The 23,611-nt window shown below is 42.0% G+C and overlaps 1 protein-coding gene across 1 annotated transcript in view; it reads left to right on the forward strand.

Moving 5' to 3' along the window:
* PPIL2 (peptidylprolyl isomerase like 2) overlaps positions 1–22,795 on the forward strand; it is a 72,213-nt gene extending 49,418 nt beyond the window's left edge. The window contains exons 15-20 of the mRNA XM_005233280.4: positions 6,035–6,152; positions 8,835–8,891; positions 18,937–19,009; positions 19,163–19,225; positions 19,710–19,849; positions 21,508–22,795. Of these exons, the coding sequence (XP_005233337.1) occupies positions 6,035–6,152; positions 8,835–8,891; positions 18,937–19,009; positions 19,163–19,225; positions 19,710–19,849; positions 21,508–21,601 (545 nt within the window). The 3' untranslated portion in view covers positions 21,602–22,795. The remainder of the gene's footprint in view (positions 1–6,034; positions 6,153–8,834; positions 8,892–18,936; positions 19,010–19,162; positions 19,226–19,709; positions 19,850–21,507) is intronic.
* Positions 22,796–23,611: the final 816 nt, after the last annotated feature.

Genomic DNA, 23,611 nt, shown 5'->3' on the forward strand with positions numbered 1-23,611 from the left:
ATATGTACATAGACGGTGCTCTCAGCTCACCTGGATTAACTGTGCTTCTGTTATGGAAACATTTGCAAAATGCCAAGCTGATTGTCACTGACTGTCCATTTCCATGGCTACTCCAGCTAAACAGTCCTATCTGTAAGCAGCACTGATGCTTATTTCTTTTTTATTTGTTATTGAGCACCCCAATGTGTCCTTTTAGAGTCTCCTGTTAGGCTGTCATAAAAGTAACTGTGACCCAGCAGATGTGAAAGACAACTGATTCCTGGTACTCAACAGTTAACCTTGGGATGGAGTAGGGTGGAAATCAGCATTATGGCATGTAGATGTTGAGATACCACACGGAGAAGAGTGGGGAATAGAGTTGTACCTTAGCTTAGCTGGCAGACCTGCTTTGCCAAAGCAGTTAGATAGACTGTCCTGTAATGTTCTCACTGATTTAGAGGACCAAACTAATTTTCTACGTCCTTCAGCTTAACATTTCATAGGACTACTGGGAGAAATTTTATTGTGTTGCAGCAGCATATTTCTTTTCTAACAAAATAACCACCCATAGAGACAGTATTCAGAGCAATAAGCTGAATCATGGTCATTCTTTGTAATGATTAATTATTTGAAAATGAATTTTAGATTTGTGATGTATCTCTTTTCCTGCTGTTCATAACAACTAAGTGGTTGAACATTGTGAGTAATTCTGTTTAACTCATGCTAGTTCAAGTGGAGCAGCTGCTCTGTATTTTCAGTGTTCCAAATAGTAGAAGAAAATTTGCATGTAGGAAAAATAGGTTTAATATTCTAAGCCTTTTGTATGACAAAAAGGAAAACTGTATGCAAAGCACTGTGTTTTCAAAGCAGCATAGGTATTTTTCAGCTACTGTCACTTGTAGCTTGTTGGAAGGCCTCATGAATCAGCTTATGTGTGCTTCTGTCCATTTATGAATCCAGGAGGGCACAAAGGAGGCAGGCATACAATAGCTGTAAAAGTCCAAGATAAAATGCCACTGGTAGATGGGAATTCCTTTTCGGTTGGCAGTGAGCAGAGCTCCTCTGAACTGTCAGTAGCAAAGGATTGTGGACAAGCTTGGTCAGTTCTGCAACGTGATTTCCTAACAAGGCAAGTTCCTAAAATGCAGTCAGTTTTAGAGCCTCTTTTCTTGCATGCTTGAAGCTCAGTGAAAGGACAAGAGCAAGACCTTTTTATCTAGCAATATATTTCTTTCAGATTGCAGCCCCTCTGAAAATCCAGCCTCCGGTATGTGGGGTTGAAAGTACCATGTCCTCTTATCTGAAAGGAGAGAAGCACTTAGTGGCTGAGCTAAGGCTTTCATATTTGCAAAATGATTCAAGAATCTCACTTGGAAAGCTCTGTGCAAGTGTCAGATGTTATTGTGTACCTCGTTGTTCCAAATGACAAGAAGAAAATTACAGAAAGTAAGCCATCATTTTTGTGAATCAGAGCCCTCCTACTTCCTTACCACTGCTTAGCAATTTTTATGCCAGAAAAGGAAGGATTTATTTAAAATCACAACTGTCATGAATGATGATTCCCAGCCCACACCTGGCTTTTGGAATGCTACATTTCTGAAGCTTTCGGTGCTTGTCTCGGCTCTTTGCAAGTTATACAACTTCTGTAATTTTATCGAAAAAATTACTTTCTGAAAAAAATGCCTTTAGTAGGAACAAAGACTACTAAAGAGTAAGCTGGTTTAGTTCAAAAGACAATCTGAAAATGTGGCACTTTTTTGTACAGTTTCTAATGTGTGATTGCTTCAGATGTTAGTTTAGATCTATTCACCTTTTCATTGTCAGCACAAGATGCAGATACAAGACTGAATAACTAACCATGCTTCAGTTACAAGCTAAATATATCTTGCCGCTGTGGAAATGATGAATTCAGTCTAAATTTGCTGTGAGCTGTGTGGTCTTTTTTATTTCATCTGTGTAAGAATTTGGTAAACACCTCTTTAAGAGACTTTTTCTCTTTCATTAAAGGTGTGGGGAAGTGGCTCCCCACTGCCTTCAGCTTTAAATTTTGGGCATCTGGGCAGGCATGTGATTTAAGTTTTACAGAGTTGTGCAAAAACTCTTTCTGGCTCCTGAAGGCTTTGATATTGTACAGGTTAAATGCTGTTAGAAGGCCAGTGTACTTCGGTGGCTGATCCCCAGTGTATTTCCAGCTTTGTGCAGACAGGAGACTCCCCCATGTGCAGGGTTGTCTGTACAGCTGGGTTTCACACTCCCAGCACGAGTCCAGCCAGTGTCAGTACCCTGGGGCCATGTCAGCTGCCATGTGAACTCCTCTGATTTTTAGCACAGAAGCCCCCAGAATTTTTTCCAAGCACTTTTTTTGTAATAGGATCTCAGAAACATTTGCAAGTCCAGTAGACACACAGCTCCACTTTGACAGAAAATAATCTCATCAGGGAGTAAGCTGAGAGGAAGGTGAAGTGACAGGCAGTGCTGCCCATTGTGAATCTTAACACCTAGAGTCAATTCTCGTTTTCCACGGGCTTTGCTTGTAGGCTTGTACATCAGCACTGGGGTGAGGTTTCTGCATCATTGTGACTCCATATATAGCCAGCAGTGATCTGTGTGCTCTCTGAGGAAGATGTGGGGAATATGAGGAGGAGCCTCCTCTCTTTATGGCATATATTGGGAGCGTAACATGAGAGGGCTTGAGCTAGGCAGTGCTATGGTCCCACCTCTTCTGTCTGCATCCATTCTGCTTTCAGAAAACGAGGAAGATGGCACAGCCACACCTCCTAACCATGTTGAGAATAAACACAGTAAAATCTGCTGGATACTTCAGAATGCCTTGTAATTATTAGTAGTAGGTTTGGAACCTGTGAGTTATTTTCCCAAGTTTACACTGAGCTTTACTGTAGAGGGTAAAATGTGAGAATCTAAAACCCCTGTTCCAGACCTCCCCTGGCTGAGCATTAGGCACTGTGCTGCCATGGCAGTAGACTGATGAAGGATCTGTTTTTAATCTTCACAGAGAAAGTGATTCTGGGTTTCAGTAATTAAAAAAAAATATATACATGTAACTCACCATCTTCTGGCTTGCTCTGTCAGATCCTGCTTCAAGCAGGTACTTAAAGCCTGGAATGATTCCAGAGGTTAGCAGGAGTTTAACAAACAGCACATTCAGGCTGTTTTTAAATGTAAGGGGAATACTTTGGGGTTTTTCCTTTCTTCTCTTTAAATTAAAACTTTGAGGGTTTTTCTTTAAAAAGCAACAAAAACCCCTGAACCATTCCTGTAGTGCTGTCTGACTGCTGTTGCAGCGTCTCCACCGCCCCTTGCCAGTCCGTGCTGCCAGGCCTCCGCAGACACTTCAGCTATGTCCTTTATAGGATGCCTGGCCTTTTAGGCAAATGCTGCACAGGCCATTCTCTGTTCTAGCCGAAGGTCCCGGGCAGACGGAATTAGCCTTGGAAACAGCTGTATGGCAGACAGAGAGGGAAGGGACTGGATCTCATGCTGTAACTATCTGCTAAAATATCAGCACTTCTTTCCAGAGAATTGAAACAAACCAAAGTTAGCCTTCATACATATGAGATTAATTCTGACCTGCAGTGCATGGTCTGAAATGAAATCATACAAAAATAAATATTCCAAAACCTAAAGATCATGGCTCATTGCTCCTGTCTGCAAGTTCTTGGATCTGGCTGCTTGTTGTGCCAGAGAGAGTCTCTCTGTCATTCACAGTTTTTCTCATTCCTTTTGAATTATTTTTCTGACCAGTGAAGGCTCCAGGGTTGATTTCTGCTCTCTTTCAGCAGCTTGACAACACACTGATTCCAGCATTGGTTTGAAGTGTATGAAGAGTGTAACAGACTCAAGGGTTTGGCCACTTGCTGCTGTGGCCCATCTCAGTGGGCTGTGTTCATGTTTGCGTATCATTTGAAAACTTCAGACAGCAAAAATTCCTTTGGGTTGGGACTCAACAGCAAGTGCATCTGCTTTACAAATGATTAGTTGTTCCTTCAAGAGATCCTTTGAAGCAGAATTAGGTATTTCTTCTAAGGGAAGTCCAAGGGAAGTTTGTCAGGGAGAGCAGAAATGCATGGCCTGAAGCAGTGGCGTGGCAGTGGCATGGTGGTGTGGGCAGGGAGACCATCCCTGAAGCTGCCCCACCAGTTGAAGTTGGAAGGTGAAAACTGTGAAAGGCAAAGAGGGAAGGAGCAGTAGTGCACAGAGCGTTGGGCTGTGGATGAGCAGTGGGTCTGCAGGCTTTGCAGGTGTGTTTCTGGTTTCGGGCAGCGCCTGCTGGCATGGAACCTCACTATATTCTGAGCGTAACTTGTTTATTTACTGACCTACAGTAACTTTGCTTTTCTGAACAAGGCAGGTGACTAAGGCACTGCACAAGTAACCTCTCTTAGCAAATAGGAACATGCAGAGAGATTAATTAACAAAGAAAATTACTGGCTTCTGGTAAGGCATTTTCTGATAGGTTGAGCACTTTTGGATTTGGCTGGAACAGCTGGGGTTTGGATCCATCTTCAAGACAGTAGAGCTAGATGCAGCTGTAGCGTATCCCTTTCACCCACTACTGGAAGAGGTTGGCATATGGGATCAAGCTGATGTAATTTAGCTGATCTTAAAATATTCAATAGCCAAAGATTGCTGAAGTAATCACTTCTCTACTCCTGATTACAGAAAATCCCTACAGGATTTCTCCCCTTTTGCTGCCTTGTGTCAAATTGCAGAGCAGGCAGCACTCAACTCTATTAATAGGCCTTTTGAACATGATTAATTGGGTTTTAAAGTGGGTCAGTTTCTTCCAAAATTTCTCGCTTACTTAGTTCTGCTTGCACTTGCAGCTGTCCACCTGTGATGCTTTGTTTTCATGGTATCATCTGAAACACTTTTCTCATTTGATGCACTCTTGTGATTTTATGCATAAGGTTTTCAGGAGGAGCTTGTTTTATTCCTCAGTTTTATTTGCTGCTTGCCTGTGCAGCCATATCATCAAATTGCTTTTCTGTATTACATGTACAAATAGCTGTTGAGCACTACAGATCCTTTCCTGACCTCCTGCTTCACAAGTGATACAGTTACTCTGGAGGATTCTTGAGCCAGTTCTGCAGAGGGACCAGTCTTGCTGCCTATTTGTTTTAATTTTAATACTATCCTAAGGTGAAATGTTTTTTCATGGTTTGTCAAACAAGATTACGGATTTGACTGTAAAACTATGACTCATCTCAGCCTTCGTTTTTCTTATTAAGAATGATCCTGGAGGAAAGTGCAAATGGAAATGTCAGATCTGTCATAAATAATGTAAAAATGACAGCCAGGAGGAGAGGTCTCCCAGACCCTCTTTCTATCCACAGACATGGAAAATAAATCAGTTTTGGAGGTCTGTCGCTTGTGCAGTTTTGTCATCCTTTTGGCTTCATTGCATTTAAGTGTTTACATCTCCAGGTATCTAGACCAAATATCTAATTTTTGCCTTTTATATATATATATATGTGTGTGTGTGTATATATATATGTGTGTATATATATATATATATAAAATCATTTTTCATTGTTTAGCCAGGAATCGGGCATTTGAGTTTATAGCTCCTATTCTTAGTTGATTCTATGAATGTATTTCATCTCCCTGATACTTTTATTTCCGGAAGCAATGCTATATCCAGAGTGCAATTAAATTAGTAATTCTTTGCTCTGTTTTGTCAGGCAGCCACTTTTAAAGGTGTAATGTCTCAAAAAAGAAAAATTATGGTGGAACAGCAGTAAAGAATTAAATCCTTGACAGATATTCAGCACACAATATATAACACTGTTGATAAACAGTCTGGTCTGTTGCAGTTGATAGCATGGGGGCACAGAATTGTGTTGCCAGTTACAAACATCTGATTTCAAGGGCATGCTCAAATACTAGCCTGGTGATAGGGCTGAGGTAAGAATGTATTATACATGGAGGGATCAAAAGTGCCGGAAACCTTGATTTTAATGTCAGTGCCTGATATAAAATGTAGTGGGAAACTAATGAAAACAAACATTTCTTCTATCATCTTTTCTCTTTCAAGGAGGAGAATCTTATTGGGGAAAGCCTTTCAAAGATGAATTTAGGCCCAATTTGTCCCACACAGGACGTGGTGTTCTTAGTATGGCCAATTCGGGACCCAACACAAACAAATCACAGTTGTAAGTAGTCACTTGCTTTTTGTATTTTTTTTTCCCTCTAGGCATTGTGTCTTACTCTGTTAAGAAAACAAATGACATTTTATGAGCTACTCTTTAAAGTTCAGCCAAGTGAAATATTCTGTCAAGTGCTGCATATTGAAATCAGGGTAGCTACAGCTGCTGTTACCCAGTCAAAGAGCAAAGTGAAGCACAGTAAGATTTGTAGGTTTATTATGTCATCATTAAATCATTAATTTGTCTTTTCTTTTTTATGATTTGCAGGTTTTGTTCATTTTTGTCAGTGTCCCCCCAGTGTTATCCCTGTAAGATAATTACACCTCTCCACTCCATTTAAATTTAGCCCTGTATTCAACTTTTTGAAAGGGCTTAATGAAATGAAATATATACTCTGTGGAAATCTTGCTTCTTTTTACTCACCTGATTTTAAATAAATGGAACAGTTTTGCACTGTTGAAATATGTAGAACCCAGACATGGCGAAGTGCAGAATCTGGCATGAAGAATGACTTGGGGTTTTTTCAGTGTACAAAAGCAGAATGAGGACCAAAGTGAGGAAAAAATTAATGAAGAAGCAGGAAGAACAACAAATGAAATTTAAAAATAATTGAAGTTTTAGTACCATTCTTTACACATAACATTAATATGGGTGTTTGCATGTAGTATTTTGAAACAGTTCTATGTCAATTTAAGCTAACTATTTATTGGTCACTCTCTAAGTACTGCAACAGAAAAAAGTTGTACTTTTATTGGGAGCCCCAGGGAAGAGAGTGAGAGAGTGTGTCGGTGTGTGTACATTGCTGTGTGTTGGGACTGGGGAGCGAGGGGGTTCTTGGTGTTGGTCTTCATGATGCTAAGTGTTATTGTGGCTTCTAAACTATGCAGTAGTGTGGTTAGCTTTAATTAAACACAAGTGGCTGTCTCAGGGCCTTTAATAGGCTTACTTGCGTACTTAAGGCTAAGCACATGTTGGGCAGTTTGCAGGATCAGATTGCTGTAGAGCTTATTTTGGATTTGAATGTTATTGCCAGCACTCATGCTAAATTAGGGGAGAGTAGAGGCCTCCTTTTCTCTCTTCTGTTCTCTCTTTTCTCTCTTCTCTTCTTTTGAAAAAGGGATTCTAGAAACAGAAGTTATATGGACAGATCACGAGTGATGTGCTGTTTTGAGTGACATCATCTGCTGCTGTAAATGTGATCATATGTTTTCCTGAAATTTGCAAGTGAAATATGAAATTCCTTTATATGTGAAGTCCTTGAGAGACTCCAGCTGCCCATGTTTATAAAGCTTCCTAGGCAGTGTTTACATGGTTCTGGCAATGGCTGTGACCTTAGGAACTAGGTGAATAGCTCTCCCCATAGGTGATAGGCGCTGCAGTGCAGAGTGAGCTGGGTTCTCCTGTGTAAGGTGATGCTCGAATAATGGTCAGGACTTCTCTGGGATCGTCCTGAGTTATGTTAATTCCATTGTCCTTAATTTTATTTTGATGTGTTGATGGATGAGAAGCTTTCTCTGTGTATTTGCTGCTGCTCAGATTTTTTTATTACAGTGCTCCATAACTGACCACTTGATAATCTTAAGAATTGGATACCTGGGAATAAAGTGGTGCAAAGAACCCATGCACAAGGCTAAATTGTAATGTTTGCCCTGTGTAGGAGTTTCCATTCTGTACAGCATCTCAAAGCTTTCCTAGGGCAAACTATGTCTTAATAGTTTGTCTGGCAGATTGCAACCTCTTCTGCTAAAAATCATAAAACTTCCTGAGGCAGTTGCTTATATGGAAAAGTGCTTTTGGAATGCTTATATATTTTTAGCTGTCTCTAGTGTAGTGTAACAGATGGAGACAGGGAGGAGAGCCAGCACTGCATGTCCAGCCAAGATGAGCCATCATGGTCTGCAGACCACAGTGTGGAAACCTCTGTCTCATACGCTTGTAGTCCAAATCTTCCAAAGAAGCATTAAGCTTTAGAGAAAAGTTTTAGTAGTAAAGGTAGCTTTGGATTTGGAATTTTAGTTCCCACATTTCACTGTAAAGATACAGCCTCCAAAATGAGAAATCCAATTAATTAAAAATTAAAAATCCAAGTTTCACAGATTTTCATTACTTTTGACACTTGGAAGTATTCTTCAGCCATGTTTGCATCCGAAGCATGAATTTGCTCTGTCCGGAGGAGAAATGGATCACCGGCAGGCCACTTTAATGGAAGAGAAATGCAAAAAGTAAATATCCTAAAAGATAGAAGTTTACACTGGCACAAACTGTTGAGTTATATAATGGTATTTGCTGCATGCAAGCTCCCAATCGTGCCCAAGAAATGTACTTCTCAAGTAGGATGCACATCTCCCTGTCGTGTGTGAGTTTCCCAGGGCCTGCGTGGCCAAGGAGGCAGATGCTCAGATTGATTTTGGACTTTGCGCAAGTCACTGTGCTTGGAGTACTGTGTAGGGGTGTTAGTAATGTGTAGAAGGGAGAAGTCAAAACTCCAGAAGTCCAGGACAAAACCCACAAAACAGAGGCATTAAAGGATGTTTGGCCAGCCAGCCTCTCAGAGGGGAGACAGAGAGGGAGGGCGTCTTGTCTTCTCTTGGAGAGTTGTTGCATACACTTTCTGTTTTTAAACAATACTGGCTGTTGTTGAGTGTCAATAAGATAATATGCTACATGTTACGTCTTTCTTCCTTCCAGTTTCATCACATTCCGCTCTTGTGCATATCTGGACAAGAAGCATACAGTTTTTGGAAGGTAAGTGAAGGATATTATAAGCAGAGTGTAGCAGATGTGCTCTCCTGTATGTCTGAAGCCTAAAGTGACTCCTGCAATTGAACTGGTGCAAAATCCTAGCTCACAATCCAGTTCTCCTGGTCATGAGTAGGTGGCCAGCATTGCATCAGTGCCAGTAGACTCTGCCTTTTTTTCCTCTTTCCATCATTGTAAGTTGCCTTCCATTCTGTGGGTGGCCCTCCGAGGAGTCATGAACAAAGTAATCATTGTCCTGTAACCAACCATGTTAATATTTGTGCATGCTAATTACTGGGACACAGGAGATTACCTCTTCAACGCTGCTTTCATGCTATTATAAGCTGTCAACCAGGAAATTAGTCACGACAGGACTGCTCTTCATCATGGTATAGACCACAGAGCTTCTGCATAGGTTAGGTCTTTTGGCCCCTTTTATCCTTTTTTATTCTATTCTTATTTTCTTTTCCTGACAGTTATCATCAGTATAAATAAAATCTGTGTGTTTATGTGCATGCGGGTGTGTACATACATACATGTTTATGTTTGTATATATAAAGATATTACTGATGCCAAGACAGCAAGGGTACTTAATTCTTTATAAAAAAGTATCTTCCAAAAGTTTTTTCCAGTCAAGCCCTCACATGATAAAGATCAAGGTATTTATTACAGAAGATATTACAAAATCTTTATGTTACAGTTTGTTCTTTGCTTCCTCTACTGCAGGTACATGGTATTTTCCAAGTCATGCATAGCTGTTCTAACAAGTGCCATGGTGCAAATGGCAGGAAGGGGAATTTTACTAGCCTGCTTCATTGGTAGTTCCTGAGAATTTTACAATCTTTTTTAAATTAAGATTATATTTTTTTTATTACTCTCAGAGTTTTATCTGTCTGAGGGGCAGCAACTGAAAAGAAATGCATGTGCTGTTTACTTTGACTGGATGTCATACGATTGTGCTGTATAATGAATATAATGATATATTTAATCCATGTTCTCTGCCTGTGAGTTCTTGCGGCAGAAACTGGCTTCATTTAAAACAAATACTTTAGTGCTGTTAGTTCCAATACTGATTCTGCAATAATTCCACCCTTTGAAATACACTTCTTTTTCCTTTCTCAGGTCTGCCCTAGAAAAATTTACAGTTCCCTTGTCATTTGGTGAAAACAGATTAATGAAGCAAGTTCTAGAGAGCAAGTATCTTCTTGGAGGAGTTACATTACCCATATCTTAAGACTATTTCACTTAAGCTACAATTTGAGTCCTCCTTGCAAAAATCCCATTAAATCCTATCAGTAATGTTGTTAACCTGAGCTTGCCACCTCATCAAATAGTATTTGGGTTAGGACAGCTCAGCTGAAAATGTGACTGTTCCTCTGTTCTAGATGCAACCTGACTTCAGTGAGCATTCTGTATAGTCTTCCAGTGTCTTTGCTGTGTTTCCCCATGTGCTCCAGTTTTACCGTAATTCACCAGGAAAGAATTTAGAGAGTAGCTGAGCTTACTGCAGTGCAGGGAGCCTGCTCCCAAAAGCCTTTGCACCATGTGTAATGTCTCAAGTACCTTCTGAACAAAACAGCTCAAATTGTTTCACACTGTACATTGCCCTTTAGAGAGGAATTGCTTCAGTCCAAGTAAATCTAGCTAAGTGTATAATAGCAGAGATTTATGCAGTTTTAGCAAAGACACTTTCATTTTTTGTTTGTCCTTGCTACTACAGAAATCTGAACTTAGTTGCCAGAGTAAAGAAGTGGTGCTGCTTTCTCAGCACTGCAAATATTCTTAGCTGAAATACAAAAGAAAAACTTTAAGTGTTGGTTTAGAATCATGTTTGGCTCCCTGCATGAAAAATGAGCGACATCTTCACAGAGCAGGTGAATTTGACTTTGGACTCTCTTGCGTGTAAATGAAGATTAATTCAAAGAATGTAAAAAATGAAGATGCTGGGATAGATGTATTCCAGTCACTCTGTATTAATCTACAAGTTGAATAATTGAAGTTATCTACAGATTTAATATAAAAGGCTGTTAAGCCTTTAATACAGCTCAGCTCTTAATATATGTATTCTGTCATCAAAATCCTTCAGCTGTTTTTACCTGCATTTGTTTTTAAAAGCCAAAAGGTTCCAGAAATTGTATCTCCAGAGAAACTCCACCTTCAGTTTGCTGGTTTAGATCCTGGGTGTTTCTGGGATTTGGTGCCTCTATCTGATCTTAGACTGTATAGCACAATAATACCTGGGAAGCGTATCTAGGAATAATATCTAGGTTTAAGAATAGAATGAACCGGTGAAATCAGAATTCTTTGTTTCCACAAATGTTATGTTGGATTGTCTTAATTGGATGCTTACTGGCCTGTTGTGACTTTGATACAGATTTGAGGATTACTTATTTCAGTTAATATGAAAACATAAATACTCTTCATCTCAGCTGTACCCTCAGCTATTTCTCTGTGGCTCTGGTTTATGTTAGTGAGTGTCACATATGTATCTTTGAGAGCAGAATTTGACCCGTTTGTAATTTATATAGAACTTTTAAGCAGGATTTCTGTACTTTAGAGAACAAAAAAGAGTGAAAGAGCAACGATTCCCCACCCCTTTGGGTTTTTTTGGTCCTCTGGGGATGGAACGTTGAAAAGTTGCTTCTCTGGAGCTGCATCTTATTCATGTCCCCACCGGTTCGAAACATTATAGTAGCTATTAATGTTGGATGTTTGGCTGTTAAGTATGTTTGGAAAACACACCAGCTGCAGGCAGTGGGACTGTGAAGAGGTGGCACATGTCTGGCTTGGTGCACTGGAATTTTCAAGTCTCAGGAGAAGGCTGCAGCTGGAGGACAGGGAGGGCATCTTGTCATGGTTGTGCTGCCCACCAGGGTAATAATGAGGATGGATGTTACTGAAAATAAAGGAGATAATTTGGCATGGATAGAAAGCAAAAACAAGGACAGTGAGAGAAGAATACCTTCCCTTGGAGGTGTGTTGCAGGCTGCATGGATTTCATGCTCCAGCAGAGCTGCCTAGATTAAATTAGTAATTACCATTTCTAGTAATTACCGTTTCTCCTGACTTAGGCAGTGCTGTAATTAACATGAAAACTAACTGGTGGCTTTTGTTGGGTTCTAGCTTGCTGATAAGAGGTTTAATTCAAAAACTCAAATAATGTAAACCAACCAACATGCATTTGCTCTGCACAAAGTGGATGAGAAGCATCTGCAGGGGACTGTTGCATGGGGAAAGTCCTGCCTGCTGCCATTATGGGCTGGGGGGTCCCTCTTACCCATGCTGTCACTGAGAGCCCAACTGTTGCATGAGCTGCAGAGATGTTACAGCCAAAACACTAGTATAGGCTCACGTTCCTGTCTGATGTGAAATTTAGAGGCAAGCACATCCCATCTGTGGTGGTATTAGATTTTGTATCATTCCAATGGTTCACAGTTCCTGTGGATCAGAGACCTGGTACATTTGCCCTTTCTAAGCAGAAATAGAAACATAATCTCTGTCCCAGAGAGCTGTGTAAGTAGAAAAGAAACTGCATATAGATACAGGGAAGTTGCAGCAGTGACCCCTTTCAGCCTACCTTCCACTGAAATTTGCACTTTCTTCAGAACCTAGGAAAAAATGAAATGGCTTTGTGGATGGTTTTGGGGAGCCTGTTTGAAAGCTAAAGGGACACATGAAAAAGTGCATGTTTAAAATGATAGTGGGAGGTGATTGAGTTGTGCTGATCAACAGGAAGAGAGAAATACTGTCTCTGAAGTTTAGGTGAGATTTAGGACAAGCACAGCATGGTGGGCTTGAAAGTGAGGGCAGGTTGCAGGTATGTGACGTGATAAAAAGGGAAATAGAGGGAGCAGAGGGAAAAGTGTTGTGGTCAGAGTAGCAAAGCTGGAAATGACCTGTGCAGCAGTTATGTGTGTTTATTAGAGCATCACTTCTGTTTGTCAAAAACTGAGAAAAGGATGTGGCAGCTGCGACAGGAGATGAGTATATGGAGGTCAGTTTTCCCCTTTGTACATGGCTGCATATATCTGCTTACACAGATAAATTTTAACTGTCTCTCAAGGTTTCTGCTGCTCATTCTTCAATTCTCTTGTTTCTGGAAGTAATGAACAAGGTGGTTTGGGAAACCTCAGACTTGGTCAAATTGGAGACACTGACATGCACTCAGTCTTTTCTTCCCACCTCCCCTTGCCAGATGCTTTTGTGGAAGAGAGTTTTCTTTCCTTGGATACTACTACTCTGTATTAAGTATTCCTTAACCTGTTTAATGCTTTCTACTGCAGTTCTGTAGAATGGGGTAATGAAATTAACACTTGTTCTCTAAGGTCATTACCTACATGAAGGAGCTACCAGTCATTATTCAGTTACCAAGGTACAGTGAAGTAACACACAGTTTCTGTTTCCACTTGTAATGTTCCCTATATGATTTGAATTGGTGAACTCCAATGGCTTCTAAGCTGGGAAACTCATGTTCTTGTTGCTCTTCTGCTCTGAAGAATGGAGAAATTGTGTGACAGCAGACAAGCTGATCCTGTTGTTGGGTCTGTGTAGGGAGCCTCACCTAATGTTGCACTGCAGTCCGCTCCCCAGACACCAGGATAGGAATGAAGAGCAAGGTGGGAAAATAAACCTTGCTGACAATTAACGTAGGCCTGCCTGTGGAAGCTGTGGCTGTGGTGTCCTGTAGCACAGGATGACTGGGCTGTTGGAGCTGCATGAGGGCTGCTGTCGTTTCCAAAACAGTTGTATGATCTCTTAAGAGGAACCTGTGCCAAAGCAGAGAAAGTCCTTACGTGCCAGGTTCATCTGTTGAGTCTAGTTTCAAAATGCTTTTTTCCAGCTTGTTTTTTCAGCACTTTTCGTTACTGTGTCTCGCCTGCTAGATTAAGTCCTTATTGAGAGAGTTGAGATGTTTCAACTGCATCCTTGTTGCAAGTTTGAATTGCTCGCTCCCTTTCAGATTGGGTGTATACACAGAAAACATTTTGTCCTGAGTGTACATGTTTGTGCGTGTATATATTGTTCTCTCTCTGTGTGTATATAAATGTATGTACTCCTTTTTATAAAAATAACCTTGAGGGCAGAATGTGTTTACAAAACAGCAGTGTTTCTTTCTGGTTTCTGTTTCTAGTTTAAAGCATTTAAAAAAAAAAAAATAGAAAGGTCCAGACATTGTTCTTTTATCATCTTCTGACCAGGAAGCTACCATCTTGGACTGCTGCCATCCCCAGCATTGCATAAGGCTTAATTCCTATAATTCTTCCAAACAAAAATATAAGAAATAGGAAGTCTACGTGTGAATGTCTGTGAGACTGCTAGGGAGCTTTAGTTTTCTTTGGGAGCAGCACTAACTAATATACAGTGAGAGTTTCGTTGGCATACTGCAAATTGGACAGAGCTTGCTCCAGATATTTCACTTATAGTTCATGCAAAAACATTGGCAGTGGTTATGAAGCAAGGTTACTAGTTTGCATAAAGGAGCCTTAACAGGAAGTAAGATTTTAAATAACATCTCTAAATTTGAAATGCAAAGATTTACAGTGCTAACTTAGCTCAGTTTTCAAGAAAACTGAATTGCAGGAGTAATGGCACTTTTTTGTTGTCATTACTATGCTAACAAAGAAAAACCTAAACGTATCTATCTTGTTGTCCGTGCTTAAATGTAATGCAAGATTTATCAGGCTCCTCTAAAAATACAACAAGCTGTCTCAGGGATGCTGAGCTAAATATATAGTTGAGATCATCATTTCTCTGTTCAACAGCTACTGGAAGTACACAGCAAACCCTCAGTTTTGCTGTCTGTTCTAATGTAAATGATGTCTTGAAGGTATCTTACTTTTCACTGCAGGATGTCACCTGAACATCTGTTGAAACCTGTCTTGGTTAGTTTAGGACAAAGCGTGTGTGGCACCTAAGAAAAGGAGTAGAGCCAGAAACAGTGGAAGGGGCTCTGCCCTTCTCCCTTCCCTTCCCTGCTCTGTTCCCAACTTAGCACAAGTGACGCTGCATGAGAAAGGCTAACGCGGTGTGAGCTGTCACCGTCTGTGTAACACATTTAGCGCATGTAAAGAGTATAAAGGGATATTAGTCTGAACTTCTGGAGTTTGCGTTTTGTTTTCATGAAAACAATGTACAGACTTCCTTATGCTGAGACTCAGATTTATTCATAGAACAGCTTTTATCTCTTTTTGTTCAAAGTTAGTGAATATTAGAATATTAAGTCCTGGTGCTCTCTTTAGAGGTTTTTTTTTTAATGCTTTAATGTACTGATCTGATGGTCTTTCCTAAAAGTAACTTGTATGGGCTTTTTTCTTGGCAAGATGTCTGTGAGCTTTTCTTCTTACACCCAGAATATGTTGTGAGAGACGCAGAGAATCCCCAGAACTTCTCTGGCGTGTTGGTTTCCTCACTCTGTGAGGAGCAATTGCTGTAAGGGATGCCAGTGCATGAGCTTAGACACATTATATCTCATCAAACTGATTTTAGTGCTGCAATGTAACATCATGAGGTCTGACAATAATAATGCGTAGTGTTTCAAGAGCCTGTATGTATGTTGTCTCTCTACTTCGACAAATCAGAGGAAAACTAGAAAAATCCTTTACAGTTTGAGACCTTAAGTTGGAATATTCCAGGCAGCCATGACTGCCCTGATTAGCCTGTAGTTCAATTTTTACTGCATGGGTGACGTTTGCAATCAGATCTTGCCCTTTTGGGATTTTAATTTTCACTGGTGAAACACCAGCCACAGCTGGGCCAGATTCTTAACAAAGCTTACAAGTGCTCCCCGGACAAAAGTGGCTAGTAAATTATTTCCAGTTCCTCTGGTCAGAGCTCTCTTCTCCAAGATGGTAGTTAGTATTCAAATTCAGGTTTTTTTTATTGGTATTATGGCAGTGTTTAAAGACATAAACCTATATCGAGACCTCACTGTGCTGACACTGTAAGATGCAGAGATACTCTCTGCGCAAAATGTTAGAGAATGCAGGGGTGTGAAAGCAAGCAATTTTCCATTTTAGAGACAAGAAACTAAGAAGAAAAGAGAATGACATGCTCTGCAGGCATAACAACTTTGTCTCCTTTCCCCTTAGCCCTTTATAATCATGTTGAAATAGACTATTTAGGTCATTTACTGATGACCTGTGAATGCCATGCCTATCACAGCCTTTCAAAATGTACAAGTGACAAAGTATTCCCAATAAAGCTTAATTAGCATAGCAACTGAAGATCAGTGAGCATCACCAAAATGCATTAGGGCTAATGTTGTGGGAGGTCTAGCTATGGGCTAGGGGATTACTCAGTTGAGATTGCCAGTGCATAGCTGATCTGGCTATTCCAAATTATCAGAACCTAATTAAAAGAAAACATACGAACAGATAATGAGTGGAGCTGTTGGCTAGAAAATCCTCCAATATTAAATCAGAGGTTTCCTTTAGGGGCAATTAAAACACAGTGAATATATCTTGGGCTGTGTGGTAATCATCAGTATTATAAGTGAATCTGATATTGGCCTGGAGGAGGATTTTAAAATTAAGGATTTTAAAATTGAGGTTTTATTATGAACTTTCCAAAGTTCATGCAGGGTCTTCAAGCCCTGTGCAGCTTCCCCCAGCATACTACCTCCAGTCACAAAGGAATGAGGCTGTTCTAGCCTGCATACATGGTTTTTAATTGCTCTTAGAAGTCACAACCTGATTACAGAATATCGACGGGTCCTTGGGGAATAAAGGGGAGAAGTCTGGAGCAGTGCAGCAGCAACGAGGTGTTAGCAAGGACAGCTCTGCTGGGGGCAGGTGCTGAGCAGCACCCTCTCTGACCTGCATAGTTACATTTTCTGTGATGGGGTCTGTCTTTTCAGTTGTGTTTAGTGCCCGTCCCAGCCCGTGGGGCAGCCGTGGGGAGCACTAGTGCTGCACTAAGCACAAGGGGTATCGAATAAGAAGGACCCATTTGCCTCTCAGACCACAGTGGGCAGCCGGTCTCATTTAGGTAATGTGTCTTTTGGGAAGAGAGTGTGAAGTGTGTAAATAGTGTGGTGTGGAGTGGTAGTAGGAGGTGTATTTCTCCATTGGATCAGCTGAGACCACCACAGGTGACCAGCGGGGGCCTCTCCTGGTGCCAACCAGGCTAGCTAGGCTGTCATGGTGGGACTGGAGAGGTCTGCCTGGCTGTGAAACATCTGCGAGAGGGAGGTGTCCTAGTAGAAAGGTGAATGTGAATATCATGTGTGTTTTGGTTGAGGTATTGCTTATTTCTTTGATATGAAAGCAGAGTTAGGTGATAAACACTCTGCATATTCCACCAGTTTGATACTGTTCCTGGTTTTTTGCACTGGTTTCATTTAGTTTGATTTTCCTCCATTTCATCTGCCCAGCCCTTGACAGCCAACCTGTGCTGGTACCAAGGTCCCAGTAATCCCAGCAGTCAGGCTTCAAAACAGTTGCGACCCTGTGAGGGCTGGAGGATTGCCCCATCCCATCGGCAGCCCTGGGCTCCTTGATGGCCAGCTCCTGCCCTCGCTGCAGAGCTCCTGGCCCCAAGAGCAGAGTTTTTGAGAATTGTGGCTGCTTCTCATTGTCCCACAACCATTCATATGGGCTGTATTTTTGGTTCCTAGCCACATAATTTGGCTCTATTAAAACAGATGTTGTCCAGCTACAGCCTGCTTTTCTGAGGCATCTGGACCACTCAGCATCGACAGCCTATCTTTATCTTTATTAACTGCTCTTCTAAGTGTAGCTGTTTTCAAATTAAATTGGGGATGATGATGTGGATAAGTACCCCAAGACCAAGATCTGATCCCAGCAGGACCCTTCTAGAAACATACTGACTCAGTGGTTCCTATTTAAAATTAGATTTTGACACCTGTCAGCCAGTTTTTTACTTTGCGTGTGCTGTGTTCACTTCATGTCGTTCTGGTTTCTTAATCAAAATATCAGCTGCCTTCCAGAAGTCTGTTCCATGGACACTGTTATCGCTGTTAACCACATCTGTCATCTCAAAGATAGAAGGTTGTTTAACAGACCGTTTTCCACAAAACCTGGTTGATTGCTGTTACTTATTTCCTTTCTTTATTAATCATGTCCTGTCTCTGCTATTCCATTATTTTGCTGGGATAGATGACAGGATGACAGGCTTATAATTGTCTGGGTCACCCCATTTATCCTTTCTAAATATCCTTTTGTGGAACTTTCTCATTGTTCCACGCTTTTTTTGAAAATGAACATGCAACAGTCCAGAAAGTCTTCAGTCTTCCTTCAACATTTTCAGGCAACTATTTGTAAATGTTGACTTGAAAAATGAGGGGCCAGTGATCTAACATCCTCGTAAATAAAAGCTGTGGCAAAGTGTCCCAGGCATTATCTTGTGGCTGTGACTTGATGCTCTGCTGCCTTCCCAGAGCCCTCACAAGCTCACCGTGTGATGTGCTTTGGGAGCAATCCTGTGCTTCTGCATTACTGGTGTTACTACAGACAGCTCTGTCACTGCTCTCCAGTAGTGCCATAGATACAATTCCTTTTCTTCCTAATAACACTCTTCAGTCTGATAATACTATAAAAAAAATTAAAAAATAGATCAGAAGTTAATGAAAACATTTGATTTCTTGACCAAGTCTGTTAGTTTGTTTTTCAAAGCTCATGTGAGTAACAAGTGAGCTCCACATTTATGGATGTAGCGTTAGCAAGTGGACACATTTTGAAACAGGTTTGTGTCTTGCAGAGACAGCTGTCCAACAGTCACTCATTCTCCATCTTGTTGGTTTGTGTGGCTACCACGTTTTTGGACAAATGGCTTTGTTAGGCCTCTGAGTGTTTGACTTCTCCATGTTCTGTTTAATTGTAAATTCAAATCCCAGATTTTAGCAAAAATGTTTGCCTTCCACACTGAATGACATTATCTTAGGTCTTCCATATACAGTTGCTGATTCTCCTTCACCCAGACATGATGGTTTAAAAATCTACTAATGGACATAAATTAGACCCATCAGATGTAAGGGTGCAGGAATATTTTAAGTGTGTTGTGACAGCTGGAAATAGTGTCCTTCCTCTTCTAGGGTGGTTGGTGGCTTTGAGACTCTGACTGCTATGGAGAATGTGGAAAGTGACCCAAAAACAGACCGTCCAAAGGTATGTGTGAAGCACCAGGGGCTGTGCAGGAGGGAGCGTACACATATGGCCTTGTGTGGCAGTGTGGTTCACCCTGCTGTCGCTTCTCTGAAACCCAAACTTGGGGGAGGTGGCAGAACTTAGTCTTGAATTGCTCTTCTCTTCTGCTTGCAGGAGGAAATACGAATTCAGACAACAACTGTTTTTGTTGATCCGTATGAAGAGGCAGATGCCCAGGTAAGAATAGTTGGTTTGTTGGTTGGGTTTTTTGAAAGGCCAGAGCTGCTCTTTGGAGAACTTTCTGACTGAATGCCTTTCCTTTGAACACAGACAGCCCCCTGGCCCATATGTTTGCAAGCTAAGATTAAACAGCTGTCACTCAACAGTGCCTTGTGTGCCAGGATCACCGCCACTCTTCCAGTGGAGAGGTCTTGTAACTGAGTCTGGCACAGCTCCCAGTCCATCATGCTTCCGATGGTTTCCTTTCCAAATGCCCACAGTAGCTATAGGTAGCTGCAGGTGAGAAGAGAGGACTCTTGTTACAATGGCTGCAGGCAGCCTGTTTCTATGGCCCTTGAGGTCTGTCTCCTAAAGCCTGCCCTGTAATCACAGCAGTGCTGGTTACTGTTTTAGAGTGCTTTAAAGCTTCAAAGAATTGTAGATGGTTTCTCTTTATTCTGGACTAGCTCTTGTAACAGATAGTACTCTTTGCTTCCCACAGGTTGCTGCTGAAAGAGAGAAAGTCCAGCAAGAAGAAGAAGCAGCCAAAACAAAAGCTGAAGTGGTCCCGCCAAAGAAAGAGGTCCAGACTCCTAAAACTTACCGACAGGGGATTGGAAAATACATTAACATGGCTGCAGCGTGAGTTCCCTGCCCATCTGATCTTTGTTGAGTGTTTTAGGTGCCTTTCCTGCTGGCCAGGGACCCTGTCCAGTGCCATTGCTCAGATCTTTGGTTTGTGTCTACAGGCTTTGCAAAGACACCTCCATGCAGTCCTAACAGTCAAGAGTTCCCTCTGCTTGGGTTGTTTTTCAAGTTGACAAGCTTTTCTTTTAGTACTTAAACGTGACCCAGTTGGTCTCTAACGGTGTGTGGTGACTTCAGAACTATAGATACATTTCCACAACTCAGAAGTCCTTGAGGAACTGTATTGTGTCACTTCCTACACCTCTTCCTCTTCTGCAGCTATTTCTGAAGGCCGCAGCCCCACAGATGTTTCTCTCTTAGCAGCTTCTCCCCTGCACAAAGTTGTTGCCTTAAACCCATATCAGTCTGCTGATCTGGTTCCCTCTTCAGCCCCACAAACAGTTGTACCAGCACAACTGAAATGGCCGGAAAGCGGAGCAGGTTCCCAGGCTTGCTGTGGGAGCACAGGGTGTCTGGCAAGTAGCTCCAGGGTACCTGGCTGGTTGTGCAGGCTTGTCCTAAAGCATCCTCTCCCAGACACCCTTTGTACACCACGTTGGGATTGGCAGCATCACTTGCTTTCCTAAGGACAGTACGGAATCCTACCTGAGAGGCAGCTTAGCATGAGTTCTGAAAAAATTAAAATAAATGCCTTCCACTTGGTTTTTAGCAGACTTCTCTAAAAGCATTTGTAAAATGCTGTTGTCTGTGTACTGCATAAAGGTGTGTATTTATACACACATAGATCTGGACAGCTATTTAATTGGCTTGTATGTGCCTGCATGACTTACAGGCATTTACATAACCATGAGAACAAAAATATGTTAGCCCATGTAGGTCGATTTGGTGTGTCGGTAAAATGGTCAGCTTAAAACTGCTGCCATTCTGCACTGTATTTACAGAGGAAACCCAGGCAGAGTCTGCGGCTCTGTGGAAAGGGCCAAGTAGTATAGAAAGGACTTCCCTTTCCTAGGCCTTCACTCATTGCAGCCTGCCTTGAAAACTGGGAGTTTGGTCCATAGCAGCCTTTTGGCAGGTTCAGGGTTCTCAGTTCTCCCTGTCAGCTGCTGCTATCAGACAATAAAACCACAGTATGTGAGCTGGCTGCGGAGTGTTTCCATGGGGTTGCAAACTCTGCTTGAGAGAGGCCGAGAGTAGCAGCAGCGACTGCAACAGGCTGTGCTCAAGGAACATGAAAGGATCTGAAAAACTTGCCCAGCTGCTTTATGCTTAATTCCCCATAAATGCTTTTGCTGCCACAAATGCAGGTGAGAAGGCAGGGAGAGAACTTGTGGCTTGCATTTTCATTGTGACTGTGCTAAAAAAGTACAGCTGTTAAATCTTGAGCTCTGGCCTGGAGAACTTGTTGGGCTTTGAACACGTTCCTGGAAGTGTTCAAAACCTGAGCCAAGCCATCCCCACAGACTGACACACTCTCCCTCTTTCTGGGTATGCCAGAGACCCCCATCCCCACCCTGCTGCCATCCCCACGCTGGCACAGAGCTTGCACTCCTCTCCAGTATAGCTGTTGCTGGGAGAGGAAAGACATCCAGCTGCCCTGGTCCCACTGAACAGTAAATAGTTGCTGAGACTTGTTTTCGTTTTGGCTCCAGGAAGCGCAGCGTGGAAGATGACGGGCCTTCAACCAGCACAGCTGCGAAGAAAGAGAAAAAGAGCACAGGCTTCGGGGACTTCAGCTCCTGGTAGCAGCGCGGGGAGCCTAGCACTAGAGCAGCACGGCAAAAAAAGAAAAGGCAGCCTTCCATGTGGTCCTGAAGAGCCCAAAAGACAGTCTGTCCTGGGGAGGGAAGGCACCAGCCTGCCCTTCCACTGCAGAAGAAAACTGTTGCTTTGTTAGGGCTGGTTAATGTGGCTTTGTTTTCTAGAGAGCTGCGTTCCCCCCACTGCATCTTCCTCGAAGGCCTTTTTGTTGTTGTTTTGCTAAGCGGGGAGCAGGCAGCCCAGCCCCACTGGGGGTTAGCTGGAGCCTTTCTCTGCGTGGCTGGCAGCAGACCAGGCAGAGCCCAGTCTTGCAGGATGTTACTTCAGTGAACAGCTACATAGGTGAAAGAGCTCCTTTTACAGGTAATCGTTTCCAGATGAGGCAAGCCTGCCAAATGAAGGAATGAATTAATGCGGTGGGGAAGTGCCGGTGCTGCTGTAGTGCTTTGTGGAGGGGAGAGGGCTCCAGCCTGCCCTGCCCTTCCCTTCCTTTCCCTTCCAGCTGCCTTTTGCTAGTTCTCAACAAGGACCCATTTTGTGTCTTACTCTTTGCGAGCCTGCCAGGATCCTGGCTGGACTGACTGCTGTCAGTCTCCGTAGGTCTCTCTCACTCTATACCCATTTAAGTCTCTCATAGCCAGCAACTACAGCCTGGAGCAACTGAGCAGGAATAGAAACAACTTTTTCCTGTTGGTGGTGGTTGCTTTTGTTTTTAACCATCCCTAAAGCCTAAGTCCCTAAATGCAGAGTAACACACATCATAGTCTGCCCCAACATCAGTCTTCCCATCATTAGGGAAAACCATATAATATCGCTGACAGCATCTCAGATATTTCTGTTTAGATTACCCACAAATTATTAGAAAGCTTAATAAATGCCTCATGGGGTAAGATACATCAGCCCGTGAAGTTTTAATCCAGAAACATACGTGTGTTACCATCACTTACACGTAGGCGGCTAGATCCTGAACATTACTTTTCAGTTCATCTTAGTTGTTTTGATGGCAGAAATACCCTCCCTACCTCTCTATGCAGCTGAGGAGATAGTTTTGTAATCAGCTTTGTAACAATACATTTATATCGGTGGTTCCACGTTTTAAGAGAAGACTCCATTTATATAAAATTGTTGTAAAAACTTTTGGTAAAATATTTTGCATTAAATGCTTTTATTTTCTTTCGAGTGCTTGCCTTTGACTGTTCAACTGTCCTTTCCAAGATCATGGCATTGCGAAGTTGATTGTCATTCAAGGAAATGATTCATTCCTACTTTTTAAGGTGGTCATAAGGAACTCTGGGATCTTTGCGGATATGATTATATCTTTGTTAAATCATAGGAAGTTCAAACTAGTTTGAAAGAATAGTAGGGGATTTTTGTTTTGCAACATTTTGCAGCATGTAAGTTTGAAATAATGTGTTTGATTCCTGGCACAGGGGATATGATGGTACTTTCCTCAAGCAGAGTTTCTTGTGTCTTGTTGAAAACCCTTGCTTCTCCTGGTCTGGCTTTTTCCTGATAAATTGTTACCGATCCCTTCTACCTAACTTCTGCTTCCGCACATTTTTGAGCCGTCAAGTTCACAGTATTGCTAGAGCTGTAATAGGTGGTTTAATGAAATCCATAAGAGTAAAATGCTTTTTTGTACTAGATTAAAATGGAGATTATTACAAAAGAAAGGAGCTTTTGATTACAAGGAAGGCAACAGAGGTGTGGCAAGGACTCCTATTTCAGCAAGAGCCCCTGTTACATACTGATATAAGGGACAATTTCCTTTTGCAGCAGCAGGCTGCAGAGATAACTACCCACTTTCCCTTTCTACTTCAGCTTTTTGGCAGAGCTCACTGCAGTCCATGAAGGACCGCTGCTGTGGAAAGCGCAGAAAGGACAGCTGCCCTTCCAAGCACTGCCATTGCACTGCCTGTTTAGTTACAATTTCAAGCCACAACATCAGACACAAAAGAAAGAACAGTTTCCTGGCTTCTAGGAAGGGCTGAGCGT

Source organism: Falco peregrinus, chromosome 2 (genome assembly GCF_023634155.1).
Source record: "Falco peregrinus isolate bFalPer1 chromosome 2, bFalPer1.pri, whole genome shotgun sequence".
In the NCBI taxonomy this organism is placed as follows: Eukaryota; Metazoa; Chordata; class Aves; order Falconiformes; family Falconidae; genus Falco; species Falco peregrinus.